The following is a 12,092-nucleotide window of genomic DNA, read 5'->3' as shown; positions in this document are numbered from 1 at the left end:
GTTTTGTTTTCTGAAACACTTATAGCAAAGATAAGCAAACATTTTCTGCAATAGGCCGGATGGTAAATTTTTTAGGCTTTGTGGGTCAAATAATCTACTACTCAACTCTCATTGTAATGTGAAAGCAGCCATAGATGATGCATAAATGAATGGGTATGGCTGTGTTTCAGTAAAACTAAATATTTGCCAAAACAATCTGTGGGTTAAATTTAATCCCTTGGCTGGAGTTTACTGACCCCTGTATTAAAGGAAAGTCTGAGGTGAAAATTCTTAATTTACTAATAATTATCTTTAGTCCACTTCATTTATGTGGTTGATTATAATGTCCTTGTTATTCTTGGTAATAATGACAGTATATTTGAAAGAAATGCATGAGTTGACCTGAAAGAGAAGAGGTTGAGAAATCAGACACAGTGGCCTGGATGAACTGAAATGGAACTTTCAAAATCATGTAGCATAATCATGTTCCCTCAGATAAGTAAATGATTAAATAATCCAGGGGAGTGGTCTTCTCTTGGAAATCTCCAGGATTAAGAATTTGTAGGGGGCTTCCCTGGTGGCGCAGTGGTTGAGAGTCCGCCTGCCGATGCAGGGGACACGGGTTCGTGCCCCGGTCCGGGAAGATCCCACATGCCGTGGAGTGGCTGGACCCGTGAGCCATGGCCGCTGAGCCTGCGCGTCCGGAGCCTGTGCTCCGCAAGGGGAGAGGCCACAACGGTGAGAGGCCCGCGTACCAAAAAAAAAAAAAAAAAAAAAAAAAGAATTTGTAGGGCTTCCCTGGTGGCGCAGTGGTTGAGAGTCCGCCTGCTGATGCAGGGGACACGGGTTCGTGCCCCGGTCGGGGAAGATCCCACATGCCGCGGAGCAGCTGGGCCCGTGAGCCATGGCCACTGGGCCTACGCGTCCGGAGCCTGTGCTCCGCAACGGGAGAGGCCACAACAGTGAGAGGCCCACATACCGCAAAAAAAAAAAAAAAAAAAAAAAAAAAAAGAATTTGTAGTCTTCTGCATCAGACTATTCCACAGTGTAATAGACTACAATTAAAAGATAGTTGTTTATGGCCAAGCAGAAACACTACTTTTTTATTTAATATTACTTCTTTTCATTAAGTGGACATCTTTAGAATAAATTTAATAAACAAATCGTTCTTGGCCTTATTATTGCTTAGATAAAGCAACCTGTGAATTCCTTTATCTCTTCATCAGAGTACCAGTGCTCTAAAATGATCACTTTGATCTTAGTTCTTAACTTTAGTACATTTTAAAAAGCAATGGGATGATCAGAATTAGATCCTCATACTAGAATAAATTTGATTACTTATTTAATGAGATTGTGATTTATGAATTTTTATGTGCTACATAAATATGATGGTTTATGATAATAAATATATGCCTGGTAACTAACTGTTTTAGAGTATAAAAAGATTATTTCTTCAGCTTTTTAGGTTATATATTTTACTTGTTCCAATATCAATTTTACTTAAAAAATTAATTCCTAAGACTGTAGCAATAGATTACTTATCCAATAACAAGAGCCTAGCTAAAAACTCAAAATAAGCATAAAACACTCGAAGTATTGAAAACAGATATAAATTTTTTTTTTTTTTGCGGTACGCGGGCCTCTCACTGTTGTGGCCTCTCCCGTTGTGGAGCACAGGCTCCGGACACGCAGGCTCAGCGGCCATGGCTCACGGGCCCAGCTGCTCCGCAGCATGTGGGATCTTCCCGGACCGGGGCATGAACCCGTGTCCCGAACCCGTGTCCCCTGCATCGGCAGGCAGACTCTCAACCACTGCGCCACCAGGGAAGCCCAAAAACAGATATAAATTTGAAATGCCTAAACCCTGGGTGCTAATACTTGTAGTAGAGCTCCCTCATGTCCTACTCTTCAATGCATATTCTAGACATAATAAAAGTGATTTCAAATCAAACCAGTTTAAAAACATCTAAAGAAGGGAAGGGAAGAACGAGGAAGCTATGAGAACCAAGCACGTGGATAAGTCAATAAGATATATTAGATGACTTTGTGACAGAGAGAAATATGACTGAAAAACTTTAAAAAGTATATGTGCTTAAAATCTCCCCAATATCACAGCATTTGTGATCATTAAGTATAAAAAAAATTTTTAGAACCCCAAACACTGTGAAATAATTACCAGCGAGTTTCATGGGAGGAGTAAATTGGGAGAAAAAGTATGAAATACAATTTAAAGTCCTACTACTGAAAAGTCTAAGAGAAAGGTTTTGTCATTAAAGGTCAGTTGTCTAGAAAAGTTTTTTATTTGGAAAGCATTATTTCTTCTTGATTCTAGATAACTCATGAATGTCTGTTTCAGAGTCTTTCTGGTTATGGGTAATTTTGCTTTCCATAGTTTTTTCCCTGTAAAATGCCTAGTGAATTTGTCTTCTCCAAATTTTTAAAATTAAAACTCACTACTTATTTGTTGTGTTTTTTTTTTCTGGTTTTTGACAGATATTTTTTGTCACACTCATTTTTTAAAGTTAATTTAAAATTGCATCATTACAGAAAATTAGTTAAACCTTGTCTAATTAGTATCATCTTAATATGGTGATTTTTAAAATTTACATTTGAGAAATTGATTGAACATAGCCATTAGTAGATAGTTGATAATAACTCATTCTTCTCTAAATTTAAAAAAAATTTACTGGGGTTATAAATCTTACTTGCTTTTAAGTAATATCTGACCTATGAGTAAGTAATTTGCTATCTGAAAATTGCATTGTTCTTTTAGAATTTTAAGGGAGTCATAAAAGAGAAATGACAAATAGGATTCTTTTTCTGTGGAGAAATGATTAGCAGATGATGAAACTTTCTCATATAACTGGATCTTTTAGAACTATCAAAGATTAAGTAAAACTTTTTTGACAATGTTATTTTCCCTTCCCTCCCCTTTCTTCCATCTGCCCACCCCAAGCGGGTTCCTATGTAGCTCTCACTGTTCAGGGACGCCCACCTGGGTCGCCCCAGTTTCCACTTGCTGATTCTGAAGTAGAGCCATCAGCCGTTGGACATATGTCTCCCATCATGACATCCCCTCATTCACCTGGAGCATCTGGGAATATGGAGAGAATTACTAGTCCTGTGCTCATGGGGGTAAGAGTGGGAAAACGTCTTTGTAAATGCTCAGTTGTATAATAATGCCTTTGCTTTATGTTGAGTTTCAAAGTGTTGAGTTGATAAACAAATTTAAGTTTCTAGAAAATAACTTGCTGATAAAAATAATTACCTAATAATTTGGAATGCTTACAGGGTATTGGGATAGCAGATTTAATTCAACAAATATTTAACACCTACCATATACAAAACAGGGTGCCACCCACAAAAATATAATTAAGATATCCTATGTTCAAGGTCCTTTGTTATCTTAGAATATATACTCTAAGAGCACAGGGTTTTTTTGTTTATTTTATTTATTGTTGTGTCCCCAGAGCCTGGAATATTGCTTGGCATATAGTACTAAGTACTTAATAAACCTTTGTTGTTTGAGATTGAATCAGAGTATACAAGTAATTTTACTACAAAGGCAGCTGCAGACATTATGAGAAGGAAAATATTAAGTTCTGTGAGATTTCAAAGGAGGGAGAAAGCACATCCAGTTGTGATAAGGAACGACTTTATGGAAAGCTATTATTTGAATTGAGCCTTGAAAAACAGATAACATTCTAATGGTGGCAGTGAGGAAGAAGGCGACCCAGATAGAGGAAGTAGGATTAACAGAGGTAAAGAGCCAAGAAAGCATCAAGTGTTTGGGGGAAATAGCCAGGACTCTTGTTTGGCTGGTTGTCCATTAAAGATTTATGAAGTAGGAGATGAGCTAGAAAAAAGTAAGACTATTTATTTTGAAAAGTCACAACTACGAGGCTAATTTACATGTAACTGAATGGGCAGTAAGAATACATTACACATTTTTTGAGGAAGAGAGTGATGTGATTATAACAGGATTTTAGGAAGACTTATTTGATAAAATAGTATAGGGTTGTAAAACAAGGAGAAATGACAGGAGATGAATTAGGGATCTGTCTTAATACTTCAGGTAGGAAATACTGGGAATTTGAACCATGCACGGGGGTTGATAGTAAAAATCCAAAGGAGGGAAAGTGTAAGATATTATTCTTTTTTTCTTTCTTTTTTTAAAAAAATGTATGTATGTATTTATTTATTTATGTCTGCGTTGGGTCTTTGTTGCTGTGCTTGGGCTTTCTCTAGTTGCGGCGAGTGGGGACTACTCTTCGTTGTGGTGCACAGGCTTCTCATTGCGGTGGCTTCTCATTGCAGAGCACAGGCTCTAGGCGCGTGGGCTTCAGTAGGTTGTGGCACGTGGGCTCAGTAGTTGTGGCACACGGGCTTAGTTGCTCCATGGCATATGGGATCTTGGTGGACCAGGGCTCGAACCCATGTCCCCTGCATTGGCAGGCGGATTCTTAACCACTGCGCCACCAGGGAAGCCCAAGATATTAGTCTTATACTTAAGGCAACTTCATTTCTTCAACTAATATCAATATTTAATGTTTTTTGAACCTAGTTTAGCAAAAGTGAAATAGAGGAGTTGACATTTCCCTGTAACCTTTTATCTTTAAGTGTCATGTCTAAAAGTTTGTCTTCATAACCACCAGAAATAAAGAAAATCCTGATAGGTATTGAAAATTGGAGCTGAGACGTAACATTGTATGACTCATTTTCGATACTTAGTTTCACTTTCCTTGTATTGGTTCTTGTTTTTTTGTTTGTTTTTTTAATCTTTTTCTAGGAGGAAAACAATGTGGTTCATAACCAGAAAGTAGAAATTCTGAGAAAAATGTTACAGAAAGAACAGGAACGGCTACAGGTACTAAGTTAGAAATGGGGCTGTTTTATAGGCCAGTAAAAACGTGAGTGGGCATGGTTGAGTTGGTATTTATTATAATCATAATTAAGCACTATTGTAATCAACGCCATCAGCTATTTTATTGACTTTTAAAAGATTTTCTTGACGTAAGTAATTAATTCTTGAAATATTTTTATAACTTTTCAGTTATTGCAGGAAGATTACAGCCGAACACCTGCCCAAAGATTGCTAAAAGAGATCCAAGAGGCCAAGAAACACATTCCTCAACTGCAAGAGCAGTTATCCAAAGCCACAGGCTCTGCTCAGGTAGCATCGCTATTAAAAGTGCTACCCAACCTTTTGCAGGAGAATTTTCTTCTGGGAATGTGTCAGAGAGTGTTGCAGTTGCCTTTTTTAAAAGTTATTTTTTCTAGCATAGGCCAACAGGATGTCCTGTGTTGGATGTTACAGAAATAATGATTAACTAAAAGAAATGTGGGCTTCTGATTCTTTGCTTGCTCAAGATATCATGCTTCTTTGTTCCACAGTAATTTTAGAAAGAATTGAGTGTTTTTGCTTTGATATCACAAATTACAAAAATATATTTAGATACATATATTTACATTTTTGAGATTTATTCTGCCATTGTAAAACAGAACGGCAGTTATGTTTTTAAGTAGGGACGTACGATTTTTCTTATTTAATCTACACAACACCCTTTGAGATTAGATGTTACTGTTGTTTCCCCCCATTTTACATAAACACTTAGAGAAACTCAGAGAAATTAAATAACTTGTCTGAGGTCATGTAGCTCAAACGTGATGGAACTGGTATGTAAACCCAGTCTGATGAATTCAAAGCACATTCATATTAATAACTATTTTTATTCTAATTTAAAAATAGATTTCAATAGATTTGCTATATAGATACGATTTGAAGATGGTAGTCTCACTAGAAAAATAGCTTAGCATTTATACATCAACCAGATTTATGTCCTGTAATATTTAGATTGGGGATATGGAGAAATGAGTAAAAGCTGCTTATTTGTTACTCTTCATGAGTTAGGTCTGTAGGTTCACAGAACTAAAAAGGATTCTTTGAAATCATCTATCCTAATCTGCTCATTTTAAAGTTAAAAAAAAAATCATGCAATGGTTGAGAAAACTAGGGCCTAAATTGGTTAAATGACTCAAACAAGGTCACGCATCTGTAAGGCCTCCCGACTTCCTGGTTCAGTGTACTTTTCACTACACATTTTTGTTGTTGTTGTTACTTTTAGTCCCATTAGCTATATGAAGTTTTGAGTATTCTGCCTCAGTAATATCGACAGCTTATGTTGTGGTTATTACTGAGCAAAGACAACAATCTTACTCTGTTTGAAGAGTAAAACTGTTGTTCCTGATTTAAAAGCTTATAGTAATTTACGGTATAGCATTGTGTCCCAGAATTGACAATTTATTGAAATTCTAAAGTGTTGGAAGGCACTTAACCACAAGTTATAGTGTCATAATCTTTACTAAGGGGCAGGGAATATAAATTATATAAGTTGAACTGTTTTATCGTTTTGCTTTATTTGAAGTTTGAGCTTTTATTCTCTTTACTGAAATACCACTTTCCCTGTCTTTGAGGTCATGCCATTTGAGAACCCCAGAATTTGTAGTCATGTACGCTTTTGACTTTTAGAGCTTTAAGCATTCTTGATTACATCAAACTGGGTGAATTTAAACAGTCTCCATTGAGGTTGCAGTGCAACTCTGTTTCTTCATACAGTCCATAATGAAAGGGTTTTTTGTTGTTTGTTTGTTTTTAATGTGTGTCTGTGTGTGTGCTTGATCTGTTTTAGGATGGAGCTGCAGTTACATCCTCCAAGCCATTAGGCGATGGGCTAGCAGTCAGTGAAACAGAAGCAGATCCTGGTGATGGACTAGGCAGAATTGACTGTGGCAGTGGAGATGCTTCTCGGCCCAGTAGTGACAGTGCAGATGTAAGTGTTCTACACTTTTATCTTCTTGTATTTTTCTCTACAGCCTCTTTCTCGATTTGACTGTAAGTTTTGTGAGCTACAGGTGTTTTCTTATTACTTACTTTTTTATTGCCACCACCTTTAATATAGCAATTTGATGAACAGAAATTCTGGATACTGTTGTATATGAGCTTTTAATTCCAGACTTCGCTTGTTCCCTTGGACACCATTGCCAAATGTTTCTTTTGAGGAGATGGAATTTCCCAGCAGGCGTCTTATTTGTGGGTAGAGAAGTTAATAATGCCAGTGCTTTCTTACTGAACCGAAAGGCCAACTGTTGATATCTTTAAGAGCATGTTAATATTCCATTTGTGGTCAGAGTGACTCAGTCTTGAATCATGGGGCACTTTGCCATTACAAAGAGGAAAAACCTTAGTCCTCTTAGGTAGACTTTAGTTAATAGCCCATGTTTAGTAATGCTTTCTTGATTAACCCAGAAATTACCAGATGTACATGGATTTTTGTTAAGAAGATGATCAGAAAGTATTTTAAGCTGAATATGATGTAGCACCATAGTTATATGAATACTTAAAAGCTAAGTTCAGTGTTACTTACTCAGCAATACTTTGTAAGTAGTGTGCAATAATAGGAATAACGAATTAGAAATAGATCACCCTCTTTAAAAGTGATGAGGAAAGTAATCTAAATCAGTTTTTTTTTTCCCAATGTGGGTCATAAAATCAATTTAGTGGGTTGGGGCCAGCATTTTAAAAAAATAATAGGATAGGAAGTAAGAGTACTTTTCATGTAGAAGAGCTAAGTGTTACTTTTTTTGACTTTTGTTGTACACACACATATATACACACGTGTGTATATGTACACATGTATCAGTGTGTGTGTGTATGCAGGTGTGCGCATGCTGGTTAGCAGTGTGAAATTTCTCTTATTGGAGGTTGTAAAAAAAAAAAAAATGGGGGCTTCCCTGGTGGCGCAGTGGTTGAGAGTCCGCCTGCCGATGCAGGGGACACAGGTTTGTGCCCCAGTCCAGGAAGATCCCACATGCCACGGAGCGGCTGGGCCCGTGAGCCATGGCCGCTGAGCCTGCGCGTCCGGAGCCTGTGCTCCGCAACAGGAGAGGCCACAACAGTGAGAGGCCCGCGTACCGCAAAAGGAAAAAAAAAAAAATGAAAGCCACTGGTCTAAGCCATCATTTAGGGTATCTTTTGAGGCTTAACGCTCAGTGACTCAGTTCCTCATGCAAGGAAAATTTGAGGATTTTTTTTATTTTTTGAAAGATGTTGATAGGAATCTTATGATTGGATAGGCTGTCTTAATGAAAGATTTCAGTTTTGACTCAAAAAAGCAATTATAGTAGTTTACGTTTATTGGGCATACATACCATAAGCTGTAATATGTGTTATACATTTTTTATCTTAGTTAATTCTCAGAACAGCCTTATGAAGTAGTAGTATTGTTATCACAGCTTAACAAAAGAAATAACTGAGGCCAAAGTGAGTTAACTAGCTTGCCAAACTCACCCAGCTAATAAGTGATCTGCCTCTACCTAGTTTCAAAATACCAGTACTCAGAGGCTCCAAGGTATGCAAATGCATAACATTTGGGGAGAGCAGTGAAAATTTTACAGGTATACTAGGATTATAGATGAAATGGCTGGAATTGATCTTAGAAACAAAGCCTTGAGTCCAAGTTATAACTTGTTCTAGCAGTACTGCTTTTGGGAATCCTCACATTTTTCCTTTTTGATTTAGTGCTGGTTCTCCTCTCTGTTTTCATGGCTTGTCTCTACCATTAGATGGAGAGTTTCTTGAGAGCCAAGCACACATCATATTTGACTTTATGTCTACAAGAACTGGCAGATTGTAGGAATTCAGAACAAGTGATACAAATGAAAATTTTGAATTTTATCTTATATTTAGAGAAATGTTAACAATAAAATCTGTGGCTTAGAAATATAACTTTATGAAATACAGAGTGAATTGGCAAGTGTAGGAACAGGCATTCCAGTGAATTAAGACTGCTTGACACATGATTGGTGTTTAATCGGTATTTGAACAACAGAATGAATGAGTAAAGAGTTTGGGCTTTTATCATGCATGCAGAAGAGAGGCACAGTCAGAAACATGTCAGTGTGGAAAATGAATTGGAGTAAAGAGACAGGGAGATCAGCAAGAAAAGAAGACTGCTTGGCTTAAGAAGAACTTAACAAATATGTGTTAAATGGCTGATAAATTGTCACCATTTATTGAATACCTACTTTGTGACAGTGGTTGTACCTAATGCTTTACAGATATTCTTTTTAACTTTCATTGTAATCTTAAAGAAGCAATATCACCATTTTATAGATGAGGAAATTGAGGCCAATTAAGTGGATGTTGTGGAAATCCAGGTGAGAGATGCTTTGGTGCAGACTAGGATATTCACTGAACACCTAACAAACTGGTGTAATTCCTGCAGGTGTCTTTTTGAAGCTAGAGACATGCTGCTTTTAGCTTATGGATTTCCATGTTTGTTTCAGTTGTACTGTATTAAGATTGTAGGAACCAATCAATGCTTTTAATTTATTTTTCAATTTTCTGCTCCTTTTTTATAAAATAATCTCTTTATGGTGTTTGTGATATCATTATCATTGTAAAATTCCCTGCTTTTGATCACCTCAGAGAAGACTTTAAAGAATACCCACATTTCTGGTTCTCACAAGAGAAGCAACCTGATCACAAATCATCATCTAAAACTTAGAACATCTGCCTCTCTGATTTTCATTTTGCACCTGACTTTTTAAAAATTATTTTCAAAAATTTCAAAGCTATTCAAAAATAGACTAAGGTAATGATCCCCCTCATGTACCTAATCATCCAGCTCAGCAGTCATCAACAAGTGCTCAAACTTGTTTTTGTCTGTCTTCCTTCACTCCTCATACCCTCCAAATGCTGGATTATTTTAAAGTAAATCCTAAGACATTATTTCATTAATATGCATCTTTAAGAGAAAAGAAGACAAAGAAATGATAGCCATAATACCATTATCAAATCTTAATTAATATTTTCTTAATATGCAATTTGATTACCCCAATAGTCTTATAATGATCTTTTTTCAGTGGGTTTATTTGAATCAGGATCCAGTCAACATCTTCAGCCTTTGGTTGATAAGTCTCTTAAGTTAGAATAGTTCCCTCCTCTTATTTTTTTTTGCTATTTCGTTGTTGTTGTTGTTGTTAAACTGGGTCACATGTCCAGTAAAACAACCCACATTCTAATTGTATTTTCATGGTGTTGTTTAGCATGTTCCTTGAGTATATATTTGCTGAAAATTGGTAGTAAGATCTAGAGTCTTGAACAGATTAATGTTTGAGAGTTGTTTGGCAAGAACAATTCATGGGTGGTACTGTGTATATCCTGTTATATCACATCAGGAGGAGAATGTCTGGTTGTCTTTTTGTGATTGTTAAGTTTGTATAAGGTGTTCAGATGATGTCAGCATGATTCCTTCATTATAAATTTCTCCATTAAGCTTTTATCTAATGTTTTTACCTGCCATTGATAGCAAAATGCCTGCATCCATTATTTAATTAGAGGTTTCAAAATGATAATATAATATTGTCATTCATTCTGTATTTATTAGATGGAATTATTTTATAAAGAAGAATTTTCCCTTATTAGTTGTAAGTTGCCCTAAAATATAGCTTATATATAAACATTTGATTATTTTCCTTTATGTATGTGTTTTCAGAAGAGTTGATGCCCTAACATACTCCAAAGGTCACTAATGTGGGATGTGTGCCCACATGTGTGCACATGTGTGTACTTGTGTAATATTTTGAATTTATAGATTTTTAACATATTTGCTTATTGCATTTCAGTCCATTGCAGTCATTATTCTTTTTGATACTTATTAAAATTTGTCCCTTTTTTTGGGCTGGTGGTAGTCTCCTCAATTTGTTTTCTATGTTCTTTTGACATGGCTCCCCAGTAACATAGCTTTCTTTCATTTTGGTGTGACAAAATTATTCTCGCTTTATCTTTTATATCTCTTGACCCAGAGTCATCCATTTCTCCCAGGTGGGGCTTATATTGAAACTACTGTTTTCTCTATCTTGTGGTATCTAGGCATGTGTATAGGTAGCATATATCTTCCGTATAGGCATTCACACAAAAATCTCTTGTACCTCATTTTCAGCTGCTCTGAAGAATGGCTCACATTGCTTGGGGTGTTCTTCATCCCCCCAAAATTGAAGTTCTGTGTATCATATGGTTTGTATTTTACATTAGGTCATCCCAAACATACCATGTAAAGTTTATAAAAATCCATAAATCAGTTTACATGAGGTAGTAATGGAAAAATAGAAGCTTATTTTCATTCATATAAATAGGCCAAAATGCTTTTAACTTGGTTAGAAAGAATAGTTTGGGGCAGAGAGGTTTAGAGGAAATGGATAAAGATACAGTTTGATTTTGACATAAAGAATTTTTTTTTTTTTTTTTTTTTGGCTGTGTTGGGTCTTCGTTGCTGCACACGGGTTTTCTCTAGTTGTATCCAGTGTGGGCTCCTCTTCGTTGTGGTGCACGGGCTTCTCATTGCAGTGGCTTCTCTTCTTGCAGAGCACCGGCTCTAGGCATACGGTCTTCAGTAGTTGTGGCTCGCAGGCTCAGTAGTTGTGGCACACGGGCTTAGTTGCTCCGTGGCATGTGGGATCTTCCCAGACCAGGGCTCAAACCTGTGTCCCCTGCATTGGCAGGCAGATTCTTAACCACTGTGCCACCAGGGAAGCCCTGACATAATGAATTTGTGATATATAATATATCTGGTTAGAGTTATTTGATAGAAATTAACCCTCAGGCCTAAAGATGAAATAAAACTATTCTATATTGTTTTATCAACATAAAACTAAAAAGCTAAGAGAATAAGTGACTTGCCAAAGTCACGTAAAAAGTAGCAGAGCCAAGTATTATATGAAAGATATTCAGTAGTTTCAAACACAAATATGAAATTCAGAACATTATTCTTTCACACAGTTTTTCTTTATCTCCTTTGGTGAGCCTATCGAAATGAAATGAATGTCTTTTTTTTTTTTTCTCATTAGAGTCCCAAGAGTGGCCTGAAAGAGAGGATTTATCTAGAAGAAAACCCAGAGAAAAGTGAAGTAATTCAGGACACTGTGAGTATGAACTCCATGAAATTATAGTGTTTTCTTTAGCTTTCCTTATACTTAAGTGACAGAGATATCTGATATTTGTGTGTGTGTGTGTATGTATATATATATATTTTTTTTTTTTTGGAGCAAAAGCT

General features: G+C 36.4%; 1 protein-coding gene across 1 annotated transcript in view; it reads left to right on the top strand.

The window, feature by feature from the left end:
- The window catches only part of ARHGEF12 (Rho guanine nucleotide exchange factor 12), a gene marked incomplete at its 5' end in the record, with an annotated part of 142,789 nt that overhangs the window by 89,879 nt on the left and 40,818 nt on the right, over positions 1-12,092 (top strand). Inside the window, 5 exons of the mRNA XM_079708175.1 lie at positions 2,936-3,114; positions 4,769-4,846; positions 5,033-5,152; positions 6,669-6,809; positions 11,887-11,961. Coding sequence (XP_079564301.1) covers positions 2,936-3,114; positions 4,769-4,846; positions 5,033-5,152; positions 6,669-6,809; positions 11,887-11,961 — 593 coding nt within the window. The remainder of the gene's footprint in view (positions 1-2,935; positions 3,115-4,768; positions 4,847-5,032; positions 5,153-6,668; positions 6,810-11,886; positions 11,962-12,092) is intronic.

Source organism: Hyperoodon ampullatus (assembly GCF_949752795.1).
Source record: "Hyperoodon ampullatus genome assembly, chromosome: 7".
Lineage (NCBI taxonomy): Eukaryota > Metazoa > Chordata > Mammalia > Artiodactyla > Ziphiidae > Hyperoodon > Hyperoodon ampullatus.
This window is presented reverse-complemented; position numbering and strand designations above follow the sequence as displayed.